At 37.4% G+C, this 19,911-nt stretch overlaps 3 protein-coding genes, 2 long non-coding RNA genes and 1 other non-coding gene across 7 annotated transcripts; 1 reads left to right on the forward strand and 5 right to left on the reverse strand.

Annotated features, from left to right (window-relative positions):
• Positions 1-1,304: 1,304 nt before the first annotated feature.
• Positions 1,305-4,728, reverse strand: LOC109048744 (mimecan-like). The gene is made up of 6 exons (XM_042712997.1): positions 3,648-4,728; positions 3,224-3,308; positions 2,977-3,141; positions 2,079-2,281; positions 1,910-2,002; positions 1,305-1,813 (listed from the first exon to the last, which is right to left on the reverse strand). The coding sequence occupies exons 1-6, from the start codon at positions 3,813-3,815 to the stop codon at positions 1,643-1,645; spliced, it is 885 nt and encodes a 294-aa protein (XP_042568931.1). The 5' UTR covers positions 3,816-4,728; the 3' UTR covers positions 1,305-1,642.
• Positions 4,729-4,903: 175 nt separating this feature from the next.
• Positions 4,904-7,029, reverse strand: LOC122135080. Its single transcript, XR_006153304.1, has 3 exons — positions 6,031-7,029; positions 5,164-5,950; positions 4,904-5,073 (listed from the first exon to the last, which is right to left on the reverse strand). It is a non-coding gene; the product is annotated as an uncharacterized LOC122135080 (long non-coding RNA).
• On the forward strand, positions 7,000-11,500 carry LOC109048737 (deoxyribonuclease gamma-like). Of its 2 annotated transcripts, XM_042712998.1 has the most exons (10): positions 7,000-7,126; positions 7,293-7,439; positions 9,247-9,391; positions 9,477-9,565; positions 9,680-9,766; positions 10,129-10,241; positions 10,358-10,470; positions 10,557-10,714; positions 10,833-10,929; positions 11,005-11,500. In XM_042712998.1, exons 3-10 carry the CDS (start codon positions 9,248-9,250, stop codon positions 11,146-11,148), a joined length of 945 nt encoding a protein of 314 aa, XP_042568932.1. In that variant the 5' UTR covers positions 7,000-7,126; positions 7,293-7,439; position 9,247; the 3' UTR covers positions 11,149-11,500. The 2 variants fall into 2 exon arrangements, with proteins under 2 accessions (XP_042568932.1, XP_018921946.2); XM_019066401.2 differs by lacking the exon at positions 7,293-7,439 and having other exon boundaries at positions 7,008-7,126.
• Positions 11,501-12,893: 1,393 nt separating this feature from the next.
• Positions 12,894-15,046, reverse strand: LOC109048750 (60S ribosomal protein L10). Its single transcript, XM_019066422.2, has 7 exons — positions 14,956-15,046; positions 14,841-14,872; positions 14,381-14,439; positions 13,864-13,971; positions 13,610-13,748; positions 13,206-13,368; positions 12,894-13,121 (listed from the first exon to the last, which is right to left on the reverse strand). Exons 2-7 carry the CDS (start codon positions 14,861-14,863, stop codon positions 12,966-12,968), a joined length of 648 nt encoding a protein of 215 aa, XP_018921967.2. The 5' UTR covers positions 14,864-14,872; positions 14,956-15,046; the 3' UTR covers positions 12,894-12,965.
• Positions 13,445-13,579, reverse strand: LOC122135233. The gene has a single exon (XR_006153418.1). It is a non-coding gene; the product is annotated as a small nucleolar RNA SNORA70 (small nucleolar RNA).
• A 2,999-nt stretch (positions 15,047-18,045) lies between the features above and the next one.
• Positions 18,046-19,879, reverse strand: LOC109048891. The gene is made up of 3 exons (XR_002011005.2): positions 18,795-19,879; positions 18,594-18,670; positions 18,046-18,510 (listed from the first exon to the last, which is right to left on the reverse strand). It is a non-coding gene; the product is annotated as an uncharacterized LOC109048891 (long non-coding RNA).
• Between the last annotated feature and the right edge of the window lie 32 nt (positions 19,880-19,911).

Below are 19,911 nucleotides of genomic sequence, written 5' to 3' on the forward strand. Positions count from 1 at the left end.
ATCTGTGGGTCTTAACGCAATTACAATCGGCAAGTCGGGCCGGACAAAAAGGGGAAAAAAATAATTAATTGGGTCAGTCCTAAATCGACAGGGTCGGTCAGTTATGGCAAACAAGAATATTTTTAAGGATGGCCTAATAGTTATTTGAAACTTGTGAAGCTTGTGAACATATTAACAACACAGCTAGTAATGACAGCGTTCGCTTTTATTGTTGTCATCAATTAATACACTTCTTAATTACAATACATTACATATTTATACATTATTACATTATGTTGTCAATAAATTACCTTTATCAGTAAGTTTTGCCCCACTGCCTGACATCATCTACCCAATTTTCCCTTTCACCAGACATTTTCTTTAATGAGCAGGATCCGCTTTCATTAAAATGTCATTAAAGGGCACCGGCAAGCGTTGTCATTAGAGGGCACCGGCAGACAAGGCACACTTCGCAGGCACGTAAATGGCGGCAGGCAAGATGGCGGCGCCCATAGATTAGAGCGTTTGTGTGCATCATCACACACGCCCCTCTCGTTTAGAGCGTTTGTGTGCATCATTCTGCGTCCTCTTTGCGCAGAGCTGAGCTGTTGCACTGCTTGTGCGCATCCAGTGTGAATAATACTCGTTAATTCTTTAAAGCAAAACTACTTATAATGTGTATCATTAATCTTAATTACGCAGGGGTGCTTAATTGTCATTATGCTTAGATTAAGATGAATATATTATACATGAATATATTAAGATTTAAATTTTAATTATATATTGTTTATTGTTATTGACACGTGGTTACATTATTTTCTGGCTTCACAGATGACGTCTACAGAAGAAAACAATCGGAGAGGGAATACCAGCACAAGATTGAGGAGGGCTTTATGCTCACAGAGTCTGAGGCCAAATGAGATCATCAGAAAACACTGGAAATAAACGATCACCATGATAAAGAGACTGAAAACAAAACCGTCTTGACACTTTTGCTCACTAACACACTTTTGATATCATTCAGAAATGGGGATATTATTATGCATCAACTGTAGGGCAGCTGTGACATGGACTGCGTGATTATGAGGACAGATGAGGTGCAGAAGGCTGCTAATGTTTGTTTCTGTAAGGAAAATGGCAATTGTTGTATTGTCTAAAATATAAAGATGGTTATTTCTGCAATAAAAATGTTTTGTGATTCTAAATATTACACTTTTTTCCTAATTGTGATGGAAACAGGCTTCCAGAATTAAAAAATGATGGTCAGTTGTAATGCATACTTTGTGCCATTTATATACGAGTGTATGAAGATTAAGTTCCGCAAATATGTCAAAATGAATTTATTTACCAGCACTGGATGTCAGCAACAGCGAATATGTTTTTCCCATTTTAAGTTTATAGACATTCTGCCTCATGAATTTACTGCAGTCTTTTTTGCAATTTTTAGTTGCAAAAACATTAGTAAAATATAACAAAATGATTACATTGTAAAAAAAAGTTGTTATTGTCTGTATATGCATCTTAATGTCTAAATGCTTGATGCCATCAAAAGTCAAAAATCATTTATTATGCTGTTAAATCTTTGTGAATGTGCTGTCCAACATCCAAACAGTGCTTGACAGTTGGCTGATGACTTAAGGAACATTTTCTTCTTCTCAGCAGATCACTTGTAGTGTCCAATTGGTAGAGCTCTCAGACAGATGAAGCTGTTGGGATGCTGGGCCAAAGTTATCGGGTTTCCATCGAGTCGAACCTCCTGCATGTTGTACCTGATGTAGTGCGTGTTATTTCCTTTGCAGAATGTGTCATCTGTCAGTGATGTTATGTTGTTGTTCTGAAAACGATTTTAAAAGATTTTACACACATAGGAACACACTTAAATACTACAGTCTATAAATATATTGATATTACAATAGAGTGAGGACCATACATGCAGATGAACCACACGCAGGCTTTCTGGCAGCAATGGGACGGCCTCCAGCACATTGTCTCCAAGGTACAGGTATGCCAGCCTGGTGAGTTTCTAATGCAAAAGATGGACGTCACTCATTAGTAACAACAATGCATTATTTCAGATTCTTTCTTTTATTAATTTTTACCTTGAAAATGTTTGCTTTTACTCCCTTTGTCTTAAGGAGATTGTGGTTGGCATTGAGAGACACAAGTTTAGCCGGCAGCATTGGCAGTTTGACCAGCTTGTTCTCAGCTAGTGTTAGTTCCTCAAGCTGGTTGAGTTTTGAAAAGGCTCCATCTTCTATTTCAGAGATCAGATTGCCAGTCAGGTCAATTCTTCTAAGAGTGGCTGAAAAACAACACAATATGGGTGTATTTACAGATTTGGACATTCCCACTGGGCTGCAACTGAATACGTTTTTTATTAACTTTCTGTCATCATTTACTCGCCCTCATGTTGTTCCAAACATGTTCAGCTTTGAAAAGGCTTTATTTCTTCTGTGGAACATAGAAAAAAAAATACTGTTTTTAATCCATGCACTCATAAAAATAAATATTCCAAAAGGTTTTTTTTTTTTTTTTTTTTTTTTGCAGCAATGCCTTTAGAAGAACCATTTGGTTTCCCAAAGGACCATTCAGTAAACAATTCTTAAAAGAACCATTTTCTCATGGTGTGAAGAACATTGCTCCAATATCAGGAACCTTTTGTGTATTGGAAAGATTCCATGGATGTTAAAGATTCTTCTTTGAAACATAGATGCCAGTAAAGAACCTTTATTTTTAAGAGTGTACAATAAAGGTCAATGGTGTTCAAATGTCCAAATAAAAGAAATTCACAGGGGTTTCGGAATGACATGAGGTTGAGTAAATGATGACAGAATTTTTATTTTTGGGTGAACTATCCCTTTAAATGCACAAAACCTTCTAGGTTTGTCTGCCCTTTTATACCTGTGACTCTAAGGGACCTAAGCACACTTTCTCAGTTCTGTTTTAGAGCCATTAAAAGTTGGAAAGAACCTACACCTAAAAAAAAAATTCCCTCACCAATATCTGCAAAATCCCTGTTGGTAATTTTGGTTATTTTGTTGAAGCGTGCATAGAGGTAAGCTGTTTCCCTTGGCAGTGCTGGAACTGTTGTCATGTCAGGAGAAACCTCCTCACAGTACACCGATCCAGTTAGACAGACACACATCAGGCATGTAGGAAGTTCTGAAGAATAAAAGTAGAAATAAATAGGCTTGAATATTATTTTTAATCAAATGAATGCAAAACTGAAGTAATAAACAATTACCCTTGTCATCTTTATGGTCTGCTCCTGGACTTTCATCTTCTGTATCAGCTGGACTATCGTAGTCTGTGTTAACAATGACCTTTTTCTAGTTAAGCACATAAAAAGAAAACTAGTATTTTGTTTTCTCTCAAAATTAACAAGTTCAACCGGTTCACATGATATTTTGCCTTTTGATGAGCTCATGAGTTTCCAGATAACTTGCCGATGGTGCCGTTTCCACTAGATATCATATAATCCCAATATGGATTTAACAGGTTTTCCATTGCATACCTTTCTTGGAACAGATTTATGATATCTTGCATTCTGATTATATAAATATATATACATTTGTTTTAGCCATCAAAAACATTAACATGTTAAGCAAAACCCTATTTTAATATCATAATGTACGCAAATGAGTATTATCAGCATTAAATTGCCATACCTTTGGTTTCTTGGCTTCCATGACAATTCTACTCTCTGAGATTAATTCTTCATCATCTACTATTTTCAATATCCCTTTGTGTTTAGGCACCACTTTACTGGTTCTTGCTGGTTCACAAAATATCCACGGTACGGTCACGAAAAAGAGTAAAATCCTCAGATCCATCATTTCGTGAGGAGAAACAAAGTTGTTGTGGTGTGTGAAGAAGAGAGAGGAGCGACGCAGTGTGTCACAGCCTCAGAGTAAAACGAGAACTTTAAAGAGTTTCTCTGCAGTGAGTGACTGCCTGTGAACCATTAAAAACAATTCATGAAACAGCCTTAACCCACTCTGTGCTGTCTTAAATTTTTTTTAACAGATCACTCACCTCTATTCCCACCCAAATAAACTGCTGTGATCCACTTTATGCTTGTTTTGTGCATATGCATGTTTTGAAATTGTGCTTAATTGTGTAAAGTGGATAAAAACAACTTTGAAATCGATATATTTTGCTGTCTTCTTGTGAATAAGCATTTTCTTACAACAAGATGTGTGTTTCTTCCTTTTGTGATTTAATGAGGCATTTCCAGGGAACACTGATTCGGAAAAACAGAGCGAAAGGGGAGAATGAACAGTGCTGGCCATGGAAATAAAGGACGGAATTCAACAGGAAATTATTATTAGTTCAGGAATCTTGGACTGCATGTTTGAATATGGTGCAAACTCAAAATCTATGTTTCATCCATCTCTATGTGATGTTCAAAAGCTTTATTGTTAGAAATGCAGCTGGGTTTGTTTGGGAGGTATCAGGGGATGGATTAAGAGAAGAGGGAGAACTTCTGTCCCCCTGTTTTTGATTAAGCCAAAGTGAAATTTTTTGATTTGGGCAAAACAAATAATATCTGGAAATGTGTGAGAAAGTGCTATGAAATAAATTTTGAACATAATTCAGCTGACATGCTGTAACTTCTCCTACTATTGCTTCTAAGAAGCGCTAAAGATCTGATGACTTTAACAGAGATCTGCAGGTTTTTGGTATTACATCTTATTTTATCTGGCATTTGATAAACAGAATTAACCAGGTGTTCAAACAAATGCATGCCAAGACTTTTAAAAGGCACTTCCTCAATGTCCCTCTGGGTGTCATTACTTAACCTGATGGGATGAAGGATTAAAATCAAGAAAAAGAGAAATAAACAAAATTATTATTGTAGGTTAAGCATCTTTGTGGCAAAGTCGGAATATTCCTCCACATCTTTCAACTGTGGCAAAGTCGGAATATTATTCTGCATGGTTTGCCTGCAGCTCTGTCAACTGATGCATAATGGAGAGAGTGTGAATAACTCAACAGATGTGAGAGTCAATGAGTGGCTTTAGCGTTTTGGCCTGTTTCAGGCATAATATATTAGTTGAGTAACAACCACACAGAGTCCGACAGTGAAGATACCTGGAACAGGGAAAGAAATTATATTTCAATATTCCTATGAAATATTAGATATAATATTATTATGAAATCTTGCCAGTTATTACTCTTTACCTTGTGGATGTATGTAAGATGCAAGATTTCTCTTCCAGTTTCTTCTTTAATGTTTTAAAGAACTGCAAAGTTTACGAGGGAGGCTTTCAAAATCTCTCATAATATCAGAGACTGATTCGATCGTCTGGTTTTTAGTTTCTCCTTCCTGTGGGCTGAAGTATCTGCTGAGGTGGCACTTTTAGGCCGTAGCGGTGAGGACTTGTAGAGAACACAAGTGGATCCATCCTCACCGATCCAATAGGACACCTCGTAAGGGTCCACCCACAGTGTCAGCTCTGCTGGAAGTGATGAGAAAAGCTGCTCTTGTGTAAATCCAACAGCAGAGGCTGCTTTTCCATCCATTTTACGGTTTATCCGTTAATATCTGTAGCCAGAGCCTCTGCAGTGAGCTTGAGGAAACCAGTAGTGCTGATAGTGCTCTGAGATGAAACATGCATACAATAGCTTTCATACTGAATTTTAAAGCATACTAAAAAAATGTAAAGCCTACTAAATTTTAATGCATACTAAAAATATAAATATATATAAAATATATAATGATAATTATAAAGATGATGTCAGCTTTTCTGGGAGAAAATGATCAATTCAAACGAATCAAAACACTGGATGCCATTCTATGAGACACAGCTACTCAGTAAAGAAGAGTAGGTCAGCCATGCCATCATCTTATCTCACATAGTAGAGCATTAGCTGCTGCTCATTAAACCGCCGATGAAAGTAGCAGCGACTGACACCTCTGTTTTCTTCATGTTTCCAGCAGACATGTTCTTCACGAAAAAGATACGTGCTGAAAAAAAAGACAGTGGCTGAGGAAACAAATAATAAAGTGAAGGCAGTAATTTATTCTAAAGATGGTGAATAACGTACCTGTAATTTGTTTCTCAAGGACACTGATTTTAATAACAAACCGACGAACTACAACAAATATTAGACCCACTTGCAACTAAAATATTAGCAACACTAACTCTTTGCAGAACATGAATAAAGCAGAACAACTTCTGAAACAACTACGTCATAGAGGAGAAGCAGCGCGATTCTTTAACACCATCGCCTGACAAATCAGCAGTCACATGTGCAGACCATCAGTTTGCCCGTGGTGTTATTTTTAATAGTATTCTGAGTGTGCAGTTTCTGAGTGGGTCTGGTGATAATCATGTATGATTTCAGTTAGTGTATTTTATCACTTCATGGATTTTGTAACTTCACCTTTGAGGGTGGAGCTCACTGAATAGTGTGCATTATTGAAAACTGTGCATGTATAGCTAGTTCTTTCACAATTGGTAAGATACGTCCCTTAAGACATTAAACCATGGTTTTACTACAGTAAAAGTGTAACCATGTTTTTTGGCATACTGATTACCATTTGTATAGCCAGAGTTTTACTACAAATACCATGGTTAAACTATGTTTTTTTGTTGTTGTTGTTTTATTTGTAGTAAAACCATTTTGTATCTTTGATGGGGAACTACATATTTCATAGAGATTAAACAATATTTATTTATCTTCTCCATTAATCAATAACTTGCTAGAATGCTAGAACTTGACAGACCTTTAAACCCATTGATATTAAACCATTTTTCTTTGCTCTCTAATAGCCACAAACAATCATGCAACCTTTCTTAAAGCTAAAGTTATTGAGCAACTCTGTGATGTTTTCATATTCTGAGTACAAGCAGTCCCCTAAACTAGAGAAAAATCTGAAAGAAGAGTAAAGAGATTATACACTACATAAATCCGTTAATTTTGCATACTGCATGTATTGTAATTCTATTGCAGGGTTTAGAAAGAGCTGCACTCCATACATATGAAAGATAAGCCCCTCCCCTTACCCACAAATAGCAAAGCAGAAGGTGTGTCCTCAGCTTTCTAAACATAATAACACCAGTGGAAACTCTTCACTGCAGAACGGAAAGAAAGAGAGAGACAGTATTGTTGAAGTGAAACCCAACACATTTTAAATGAGGTAAGGAGGTCTTCTTTTAAGTATATTAATCTTTGTATGCAGTTCTGTGAGCCTGCTGCTTTCTCAGTGCTGAGCTGTTTTTATATAGACAAGTTCTTGTGTGAAAACAAACCTGTTGCAGGCTGTTTGAACCCCTCTAACCCCACAGACCTTGTTTCTTCTGCAGTCTGGATTACTTCCAACTACAACAGCATAGGCTGTAAACTTCACAATAGGTCACTACCCTTAAAGCAGACACATCCGGATCCCTGACAGCTGTCTGATCACAGGTCTCACCCAGAAGTAGCCAAAACTTTGATCAGAATATAATTAGGTTTGTTAATCAGTGTTTTGTATTGTAAATTTAAATAGTTCAGGATCTTGTGTTCTTGGAAAATGTGTTCTTGAAACCTGATGAATTGTTAAGCAGCCTTTCCTCCGAGAACGACAAGCCGCAGACCGGAAGTCATTCATTTCGAATGGAGAGTACGTTGAAATATTTGGATACGTTAAAATATTTGAACTTCTGCGGCTAGACCGAATGCGACCGCCTTAACCAAAGATACGTTAAAATATTTGAACTTCTGCGGCTAGACCGAATGCGACCGCCTGACCGGAAGTGATGCATTCCAGTGTTGTCCAATCAGGTCCGTGTGCGCGAGTTATTAATAGTTTTTTTTTGTTAATCTTTATCAGAAAAAAATACTGCTTTTAAAAACCCATTATTATTATTCATAAACAAGTAATACATTTTTATTTTAATATTTATGTTGTTTTTTAAATGCTGTCTCCATGTTTCTGCAAATTATTGGCGGTCTATGCATTTCTGTTTTGCATTAATTCATTCATTCATTCATTCATTCATTCACTCACTCACTCATTCCACCATGGTGGATGCACGGAGAGTAAAGGCTCTTGCTTTTCCACTCCTTTACTTGAGATGCAAAAAAAAACAAAAACAAAAAAAAAAAACCTTCTGCAAATCAGTGTGGGTAAATTGCTACCTGGCTCGGCGAGTATCACCGTTTAGTGCAAGAGATGCGCCTTAATAACATTAGAAGTTTATTATTATAATGGTTGATATTAAAGGTTGACTCTGTAATATTTATTATTATTATTGTTGTTTTAGCCATTATAATAGTTTTAAATGTATTACTATGATTATTATTATCATCATCATTATAATAGTTTTTACTCTATCTTTAGAATTCAATAGTGCTTCTGAAAATTATATTTTATACAACATTACAATCATATCTAAAGCAGATGTATCTGAGTACTGACTGCCTAAACAAAAAAAGCATGGTAGCAATTAACACAACTTCATGTAAATAAATAATTAACATTTTTATTAGAGATGATAAATATATGTCATGTATATTTTTAATGTGTGGATAGTGTGTGCAGGTGTGTCAGTGTGATGCTAAACATTCCAGAACATGAGCAACATTAACTTTAGAGAACCTGAGTGGAGTAACAAGTGTGTGTGTGTGTGTGAGGGAGAGAGAAGAGGTCCAAGAGGTCCTGACAAACCGACAATCTCAGCCACTCGCTTCCATGCTTCATTTTTTCTGTTAACATCTCTGTATGATTCTAGAGATGTGTCATAAAGAATTGGATTTTCCCATGTTGATGAAAATTCCGCGCGACTGCCACTAGGGGGCGAATTCCGACAGTCGTGTCCAGTGGAAAGGCGGCTTTATTGTTCTTGTGTGTGTTGTTTTTACTTGTTACAGTTTGTTTGTTACAGTACTTATTAATCTTTATTAACATTAGTTAATAATAATAATAATAATAATAATAATAATAATAATAATAAATACAATAATAAGCGCTCTAAACATCTAAAAGTTCTAAAAAACGAGAACCACAATCACATGATGTTTTAATGTTACTCATCAGTTTCATGATCACATGTTTGCAATGACTGTATATAGTCAGTTAGTTTATTTAACTGTATTATTTTTAATTCAGGTCTTTTCTTCCCCATTGACCTGCCTCTACCTTTTAAAGATGTTTTTAGACTGAGTGCCTTTCTGGCTCTTCACATTCAAGATGAGTATAACATTAGAAGCCTGTTCTTTCCCATTGAATGATGAAGTTTTAACTCCAGATGTGTTTTTCTGGCTCTTCACATGCAGGATGAGCGGCAGACTGCTCCTCCTCACTCTCTCTATTCTCTCTGACCCGCTGAGCTGCCATGGCTTCAGAATTTGTGCCTTTAATGTTAAAAGCTTTGGTGATTCAAAATCAGTCAATGACAAAATCATGACTTCTCTATCAAGGGTAAGAAGATTAACAGTACAGTGCTTTTTATTTATTTCTGTAATATATAAAAGCATCTCACAAAATGTGTTCTTTTTTTTTGTAGATTGTATCTCGCTGTGACATATGCTTGCTCCAGGAGGTCAGAGATCAGAAAAATAAAGCCATCCCACGACTGCTTGCTGCAGTCAACAGGTAGATGATATGCAAACATAAAAAAACTAATCTGAAATCACTGTAACCAGTCAGATTTCAGAGATAAACAAATGCACAGTGCATAAATACTGTAATGTTGTATTTTGTTTCCAGACTTAATGATAATGATTATGACTATGTGGCAAGTAAACGTCTCGGGAGGACACAAAACTATCAGGAGCAATATGTTTTTGTTTACAGGTATGTGTTCAGCACTTCTGTACTTTAGGATAATATGTAAAGATCATATTTATTATTGTCTGATATTAGAGATGTTTTAATTTATCAGTATTAGTCGAATATTAGTTGAATATTTAATTGTGATGCATTGAATTTGCTGTCATTTAACGCTCACTTGAAGTTCTTTAAAACACTAATAATTGAATAACATTGTTAACTGTAATCTTTAGCATATCACAAAGTGCATATCCATTTTATAGTTTATATTATAATGTTGTGATCCCTAAATTCACGATGATTCTTAAAAACAATATTAACCAATATTATTCTCAACCACAAAAAAAAAAAAGAGCCATACATAAATTTTTTCTCCCCTCACACAGGAAAAGCACAGCGAAGCTGAAAAACCAGTATCAGTATCCAGATACACAGAAAGGGGATGTAGATGCTTTTTCCAGAGAACCATTTGTGGTACATTTTCAAGCCCCTAAAACAGGTTAAAAATAAAACATGGAAAACTTATGTGCTGAATTTGTTCCAAAACAAGTCATTATAAACTGAAGTTTGATGATTATGGTCATGTCATGTGATCTCATATGTCTCTGTTAACAGTGGCCAAGGAGTTTGTCTTGATCCCGCAGCACACCACTCCCTCAAATGCCACCAAAGAGATTGACGAACTCTATGATGTCTTTGTGGACATTAGAGCACGGTGGAAAATTGAGGTATGATGGCAGATTTCTAATATTAAAGAGAGTATAATATCTTGAGATCAAATGGTGAACTTAGCTTTTTTTTGTCATGTTTGCAGAATGTGATGTTCCTTGGGGACTTCAATGCAGCTTGTGGTTATGTGGCTAAAAAGAACCGTAAGAACATCAGGCTCTTCTCTGACCCGTCTTTCATCTGGCTGATTCAGGATAACGTGGACACTACAGTGAAACAGACGACTGACTGTGCATATGACCGGTATAGTAAAATACTCAAATCAGAGTAATACAATAATGCTGTAATGCAATAAACATATGGTCAACATTTTATGCTTGCTCAATATTTAACCTAATTTTTTTTTTTGGTTAATCCTCAGAATTGTTGTGCACAGAGAGCAATTTCTCAGAACAATTGAACCGATTTCAGCACGGCCGTTCAATTTTCCCAAGGAATTCCACCTTACAGAGGCTGAGGTAAGCCAAAATCAGCATTTACTGTTTTTATTTTGCATATGGTCATGCCATTGAACTTCAGGTTGTCTGTTATAGGCCCTAGAAGTGAGTGATCACTACCCCATCGAGGTGCTCCTCAAAACTCAGAACATGTTCTTCAAAGGAAACAGCAAAGCTTCGTGTCTTCTGCCTACATCGTTTGTTCTGAACATCTTACTGCTACTGCAAATGATCATATGAACACGAATGAACCAGAAGTGGATTATTCATCTCACCTAGATGAAGTAGACTTTACTTTGCTGTTACACAGCTGTTATGTACTTGAGCTTATACAGATCCACAACTGCATCTTCAGGATGTGCTGGATAGTGGATGTGACTGACCATTTTTTTTAATAGCTTCTAGAAATTATGAAATGATCATTGAGAATTTATTTTTGATAAATACGTATAATTTTGCTTTGATTCATCTAAGTTAAGAAACCTTGGAGTTATGATTGATGATCAGCTGACTTTCTCAGACCACATTGCTAAAACTGTCCGGTCCTGCAGATTTGCTTTATTCAACATCAAGAAGATCAGGCCCTTTCTTTTGGAACATACTGCACAACTCCTTGTTCAAGCTCTTGTCTTCCAGCCAGTTCTATCAAACCTTTACATTTAATCCAGAACGTGGCAGCAAGATTAATTTTTAATGAGCTGATAAGAATACACGTCATACCTCTGTTTATCAATTTGCACTGGCTACCAATAGCTGCTCGCATAAAATTTAAGGCATTGATGTTTGCATACAAAACCACAACTGGCTCTGCACCCTTTACCTAAATTCGTTACTTCAGACTTGTGTGCCCTCTAGAAGCTTGCGTTCTGCAAGTGAACGTCGCTTGATTGTGCCATCCCAAAGAAGCACAAAGTCACTTTTACAGACTTTTAAATTAAATGTTCCCTCCTGGTGGAATGACCTGCCCAACTCAATCCGAGCAGCTGAGTCCTTAGCCATCTTCAAGAATCGGCTTAAAACACATCTCTTCCATCTTTATTTGACCCTATAACTTTAGCACGCACTATTCTAATTCTATTCTTAAAAAATATATATATAACTACCTTTCTAACCTTTTTGTATTCTGTTTTCTCTTCATTTATTATACAATTAACAAAAGCAAAAAAAAGACCTCTAACACTAGCTTGCTCTATTCTTTTCTATTCAATCTGTTTTCTTTTTATTATATTATTTAAAAGCCCTTGCTACGTATACTGCGTTTAGGCTGAGACTTGTTATAGCACTTATATATCATTGCTCTTTTGTTGATTTTATTTGCTTCCATTGTCCTCATTTGTAAGTCGCTTTTGATAAAAGCGTCTGCTGAATGACTAAATGTAAATCTAAGTTAATTGTGTTTCCATTAATAGCTTTGGAGAAAATATATCTCATCTTTGTAGTAAATATTGTTTTACTGTGGAAACATTAAGGAATTATTTTATCACAAGCAAGGCACAAAGAAAAAAAATCCTCAGAAAACTCAAGTTGTATTAACACCAATAAATGTTTTTCACTACCAAAAATATTTTCAGAATTACATCATATTTTACAACTACTTGGCCAAGTATTTACTCTAAGAATGTATATCTGTGTTCAATTTAACTAGCAAAGTCATGCTTGGAGCAAACAGCAAAGCACCCTGCAGAATTTTATGGTCTGATAATACTGAAATTGAGCATTGTCCTGAAGGCAAAATGACACAAACAGCAAGTAATCCCAAGTAATGCCACGCAGAACGTAAATTTAATGTGACAACCATCCTGGAGAAAATATTTTTGAAAAACTGAATTTCTTTAAATTGCTTCAAAAGTTTCTATCATTCCTTAATGACAGTTAAGAACATCAAGTAACAATGTCTTTTTTCCCCCTTCAATGCTCCCAAACTTTGGAGTGGCAGTATACTAACTTCAGTTCAAAATGCAAATTATGAAATTAAACACCAAGACTGTAAACCAAAGAATGGACTTTATTTGTGGTCATTAGAGCCTTGGTTCACACAGATGAATAAGTGTGAGTGCTTAGTTGGCGTGCAGGGCCTTCCAGCGGCTCAGGGGTCCGTGGCTGGGAATGTACTTCACCCCACAGCCATCAGGGATCACACGCTTCTCCGCCAGCATGTTATCAAAGTCACAGGCGTTGAACTTTGTGAATCCATATTTCTTGGAGATGTGGATCTAAGAAGAATATAATGCAGACTGTTAGCATACCACCTTCAACAATTATCAGCTAGACACGGTTTTCAGCTTTGTTTTACGTACCTTCTGACGGCCAGGGAACTTGAACTTGGCTCTCCTCAGAGCCTCGATCACATGTTCCTTGTTCGTGGCCTTTGTGCGAACAGACATGATCACCTGGCCAATGTTCACACGGGCCACTGTGCCCTGAGGCTTACCGAAAGCACCACGCATACCAGTCTGGAGCCTGGAGAGGAGATGAACAAAGATCAACTCACTCACAAGTGGTCAAACAGAAATTAGATTTGAAAAGATAAGCAATGTTATGTCTCCATGGTCCCTTAAAGGGCCCAGCACTGCGCAGCTAGGCTCATACACAAACCAAAGACTTACTGTCTGCAGCCTTTGCACACCACACAAGTACAAACAACCTGTCTAGTCGGCTTAATAAGCTGCAGGTAAGAGTCTCAGACATCACACACACTCACCTATCAGCTCCGGCGCAGGATAACATTTTGTTGATACGGATAACATGGAAGGGGTGCAGGCGCACGCGGATGTGGAAACCATCTTTACCGCAGGTCTTCACCATGTACTTGTTGGCGCAGATACGGGCAGCCTCAAGAGCTAGAAACATAACAGATTAGACGGGAAAAAGACAGACTGTATAGATTAGAAATTGTTTTATGCAAAATACTGAAGTATAAGATATGAACAACAGTATTGTATGAAGACGCCTCACCTTCACTGGACAGCTGCTCATATTCATCAGATACCATGTGAGCGCACATGGGGAACTCATCCACCTTAGCCTTCTTCCTGCCCAAGTCGAAGATCCTGATCTTGGGATCTGAGTTTGGGAGAGGGATGCGCTCAATCAGAACAAATCTTTAATTATCTGATTCATTAATAGACAAATTTTACTAAATTAAACCGCTACTGTCCATGCATTCAGGGTACCCACATATTTTGATTAGTGAATTTGTGATAATGCTGTAAGGATTTTACTATTGAACTTCAAAATCATGTCTTATGAGTTTAACATCACATAAAAAAGCTGATTAAACACTCTAAAATCAAGAAAGAATATTATAGGCATTTTTCAATTTCAATGACTAAATGATTTTTTCCAAAGTCCAGTAAATGGCATTTTAAAATTATGATTTTCCAGGCGGTCCATGAACAGGGGATTTTTTATTTTTTTTTGTGAACGCTTTCATAATAAAGTTACTGCACACGTGTTGTCTTCCATAACTCACCAGGAACACCTCGACAGAAACGGGACTTCGGGTACGGCTTGTTCTTACAGTATCTGTAGCTGCAAGAGACGATGACAATTAGCATGACTTAAAACCACCGACACACGTAACTACTCAATAAAAGTACAAAAACGTGATATACGCAAAGCTGAAAGCCCTTAATATAGCATCTGTTATATTTAGAGATTTAAACAGCACAACAACTGTTGCAAACGGCTAAATGACAACCTACTTCCAGAGTCTAACTGAGCGTTCATTTGAGAGGTTCACATTTAACACTGGGTTTCAAATGATCAAGAATCGTATAATGCCGTTTATTAGAAGCCAAACTCGTCTTAAGTAGACACTAGCGTGCGTTAGTGTACTGTCGCTGCTGAAGGAGGCCGGTGTGCCGCACATGGTAAGCGGGCCTGCCGTTTTCACTACAGACGGCTTTTAAAACACCAAAGTCACAACTTACCAACGGGCTGGACGGCGGCCCATTGTTGCGATCTGAAATGTACACAATAACACTAGTTTTAAAAAAGAAAACGTGTATTTATAAGTCTGTAAATAAAGTGTTCTTTTCGACAAACCTGAAGAGAGCGGCGCAGCGCGCTCTTACCACGCACTCACCTAATGGAGGAAAGGAAGAACACCGAGCTTCCGCTGCCTCATAATGCACAGAGTGAAACTTCTTCCGGTTCTTCTTCTTCTTTCAATTTTATGGAGGGTTGCGTACCAACTTCAAAGATGCATACCGCCACCTTCTGTGATAGAGCATGAACTAAGCCATCCTATATCCTATTATATAACCCACTATTCTAAATAAATCTAATGACTGCATTTATTTGTTCTCCTGAATTTTGACCGTCATTTAATAAGCTGGTTATACTGAATTCCTGGCATCCTACTGCTTGTAATTCTTCCTTAAGAATCCTCCTTTCTTTTTCATATGCCTTACATATCTTCAAAATGCTCTGCGCTACGGTTTCCTCTATTAAACAGACATCACATAGGCTAAACCTGTGTTATGTTTCCCTATAATGTGAAAAGTATGATTTAGATTTGAATACTGAACTCTGAGCTGTTTCCGTTCTTTTCCTTGGTCAGCAATGTAGACAATCCTGGAATATGCACAAATCACGACAACGCAGCCTATCTGAAAACACAAGAGGGCGACGAAGATCTTTAAATGGATAAACTGGTCTCTCGTTCACACTGTCTCTCTCGAGGGAGCGCTGTTGCTTTGTCCTTCTCCAGTTCGGATGTGGTAATGAAATCCCTCCTGCACACTCTTAATTTTTAGAGAGGAGTGAGCTCATACCTCTGAACTGTGGATATAATGAGGACCAAATGCTCGGGTGGTCACTGGAACCCATGGAATCACAAATGTTGCTCATAAATTAGTGTAAAAATGACTTGACATTACAAGTCGTCCTGTTTCTACCCTAACATTTGATGGAAATGTGGAACATCAGTCCAGATGTAGATCACTAAAGCAGCCATCATGTAAGAACGACCCAGATAATTGTGTTTTTTTTTTCTTTTCTTTTTTCTCAAGCTTTGACAAAGATAATTTATAATCTAAGGAAACATCCACTCTATCCGCAGCTGAGGCCAAAGCTCTGTAAACAATCTGAAATATTCCTCTTGTGTCGCTCTGTGTTCTTCAGCTAACTGGGGCAAGCAGACATTCTTACCTTAGATGGGGCTGTGCACAGGTCAAGCCAAGTCAGATCTGCCTCCTCATTCGTTTGAGCTCAGAACTGAGTCAGACTTGACCGGTAATTACTCCCACAGCAACAAAGCCTGGAGATACGCAAAGAATTTAGGTCTAAGGCTTTGGCATGAATAGTAATAATATTGAAGAAAAACTGAGGAGCGCAGAACACAGTCCACTTTGGAAATTACAAAGTATAATTTGTCTGCTACACGCGTTTATTAATATGAACTACTATATTGATGGCAGTTGATTCTGCGAACTAGAATATAAAATCTGTTTCTAATTATAAATGTATCACTAATATGTAACCGGAAGAGTACGCCTCAGGGAAGTGTGATTAGTCCTATACTGAGGTCTTGACTAAACAGCTCTTTTATGGGATCATGATGCAAATATGCAACAAAACCACCACAGTATTTATTTTTTATCTATTGTTATGATTTTAATCATTGTTTAAACCAAATTTGGTTTACAGTTACAGAAAACTTGACAAAAACAGCATGATCTGACTTAGTGTTCTTGCATCTAGTTGAAGCATTTTTAGTTGCCCTTGTGGTTCTCTTTATTAGTATACGGTATATATGACAATAAGAGCAGTCAGAATGTGTTATGGTGATGGTCTTTAGTGACAGTGAACTTACACTTTATAAAAGGTCTTGTTTCCTTTCATCGAACCACAAACTAGGTGTGGGGCTTCTTTTACCACACCCAAAGCCTTCACACATCAGTGTAGAAGAGTTGCACGGACTCATATAATGCACAGCATCAGCTTAGAAGGAGTTTTCACATGCCATTTTTTCTTGGCCTTGAACAGGTCCTGCAGTTTGCATATGCAGGCTTTTATGCAGCCGTGCTTGTGTACATGTATATGTGTGGTTTAAAGGCATGTGTGCACTGTCTGGTAGGGTACATGGTGTAATTTCAATGCCCAAAAATGTGAGAAGAAAAAGAAAATGAAGAAGAGTGTGGATCATGATTCATGAAGTGAAAGAGGAATAAAAAACCTTAGGAAAGAGGGAACTAAACGATATGAAAAAGGGCTAGGTTGGATGTTACTTATTACATCCCTCTTTAAAATAAGAGATTAACCCTTAATGTGGTTTACTAGTCTTAGATGGTTTAAACTTGACTCTCAACCCGATCATGCTGATTTATCTGATTGGCCAGCTGAAAAGTGACATCAAAACAAACCAACTGAACTTTTTTTCCAAGAAGGACTCTTAAAATATCATTGTTTGTGTTCATTTGAAGATATAATTAATCATTTGATGATCTTGGATAATTTTTGAGTACATCAGGTGCTATGGGAAATGTTCCCGGTTCCGGTTGACCGAATAGGGAGCCAGTGAGGTGTTGACAGAACCGGGCTAATATGGTCATACTTCCTGGTTCTAGTAAGTACTCTATCTGCTGCATTTTGGAACAGCTGGAGTTAATTAAACTCACAGAGCAACCACCCAATAAAGCATTACAATAATCTAACCTTGAAATCATGAACGCATGAATTAACTTTTCTGCATTTGACATTAAGAGCATAGGTCTTAATTTAGATGTATTTTTAAGATGGAAAAAAATGCAGTTTTACAAGTGCTAGTTAAGGGAAAGATTGCTATTGAATAGCACACCTACACTCTTAAAACAAATGTGTTAAAAACAACACAACGTGTTATTTTCAGCACATGTTCTGTGAGTGTGCTCAGGGACAACACATATTGAGTTCAATTCAACACAAAATTGTGTCACTTAACACATTAATGTGATGTGTTTGGTACGTCTTAAACAACTGTGTGTTACTGAGCAATTATTTTTACGTTTTAAAATAAAAGATAATAGTCTGTTAACAATTTAGATACTTTTATTATGAAATCACACAAAGAACCATTGAAGTACATAATGTTAACATGAAAATAATTATAATACTAAGTATTCATTTAACTGTTTTATTACAGTATGCTGAATAGAAAACTGTTAAACATGAATATTAAAACACTTAAACAAGCACTTCAATACATTCCTCTTATAAAACATTTATCAAATACCATAAAACTCATATAAATATCCATTAGAACAAATAGAACATTGTCTGCAAGTTCACAACATGCAAATTACCAACAAGTTCTTCAACATGTTTTTACAAACAGAAATATACTTATAAAAAACATGAAAATATGTTCAAAACATAAAAATGACCATCGCACACATATAGTTCATGCAATGATCAATTCTGCTCACCTTAAAACAATTCATTCAATCAAAAACCTGGTCAAAAGACACAATCTCAATGATAGTTGACACAAATCAAAGGAAGGGCAAAATAATTATTCTTCGCCACAATTACATACTTTGCTCCATGTCCAAGTGAACCAATGGAAACCAGCTGAGCTGTCTTCAGGGACCCTTTCATGGAGGTCATGCTGGTACCAGCCTACAAAAAAAGAGAAAAGTATCAGAAAACGTTTCTGCTTGAGCAACAACTTTGTTTATTAAAAACAAATGAAGAATGCAAACCATCACCAACTCCAACAGGTTTGAGACAGCAGAATTCCCACAGCATTTACTGCCAGCAATACTTTCCCCAGATGCCACTGGGTGGAAGACGAATGAGAATCTTCAACATAATGTAGCACAGCTCATCTTGAAATTTGAAATTTCAATCATTTGAATTATCAATTTTATATCATGAAATAATGTTAAAAACTTGTAAATTACATTTAGAAATGGGTGCACATCACAGAGGCAGAAAATTGTACAATCATCTTTCTCTAATAAGTGACTGATGTCCATTTTCTTCTCCAAGAATGATATTTCTTTGGTCCCTTCCCACTTCCTGATGAACAAGTCTTCTTTCACATCTGTAAACCCTCAGTTAGGGGGGTGCCGTCCCCCAGGGATTTCCGCCTATGGACACTCCTGGGAAAAAAAACACACACACAATGACGTAAAAATATGTGGTTTTGGCGAGTTACCTCATAAACTCATCTTAAATGAGTTATTAAGCCCAAAATGACCATAAAGAGTTGGGAGAAAACGTCTCAGGTTACGCATGTAACCATGGTTCCCTGAGAATAGGGAACGAGACGCTGCGTCCTCTAGAGGGCACTAGGGGAACACCTTCAGCGTGACCGGTGTCTGAAGCATGAATGAAAAAACGACAATGAACTTGACACTGGCAGGCGGCAGCCTATGACATAAGCAAATGAGCGACTGCAGGTATAAAACGGCGCCTGTAGAATACGTCATCCTCTTTTCTGTCTGAGGAGACGCAGCCAAGAATGGCCGAAGCATGGCACAGGGACGCAGCGTCTCGTTCCCTATTCTCAGAGAACAATGGTTACATGCGTAACCTGAGATGTTCCCTTTCGAAAGGGAACTCCATGCTGCGTCCTCTAGAGGGTGCTAGGGGAATGGTATACCAACGCCGCCATGCTGAGGGATGAGTGCCCAGGTAACTGTTTCCCCAAGTCAAGACTTCAAGGAACAGCTTCCCTGCTAGCGAAACGCTAGGCTTACGGGCAGGCTCAAGCTCCAATCATCATAGACTAACTCACCCGCTAGAGTCTGGAACTCTTAAGAGTGGAGATCTCAGCATAACGACTCCCTAAGTGAGAGGAGACCTAGCTACACTCAACATCAGAGGCAGGTAGTGAGGCTCAAACAGAAAGAGCCTACAACTCACATTACTGCCAAAGCGGAGCTCTGAGGAGCGGAGGCTTCAGCAGGATGACTCTCTAAAACAAGAGGAAGCCTAACAACACTCAGTCCTAGTTTGAGCTCTTAAGAGTGGAGGCCTCAGCATAATGACTCTCTAAAGCGAGAGGAGACCTAG

This window comes from Cyprinus carpio, chromosome A23, assembly GCF_018340385.1.
Source record: "Cyprinus carpio isolate SPL01 chromosome A23, ASM1834038v1, whole genome shotgun sequence".
Lineage (NCBI taxonomy): Eukaryota > Metazoa > Chordata > Actinopteri > Cypriniformes > Cyprinidae > Cyprinus > Cyprinus carpio.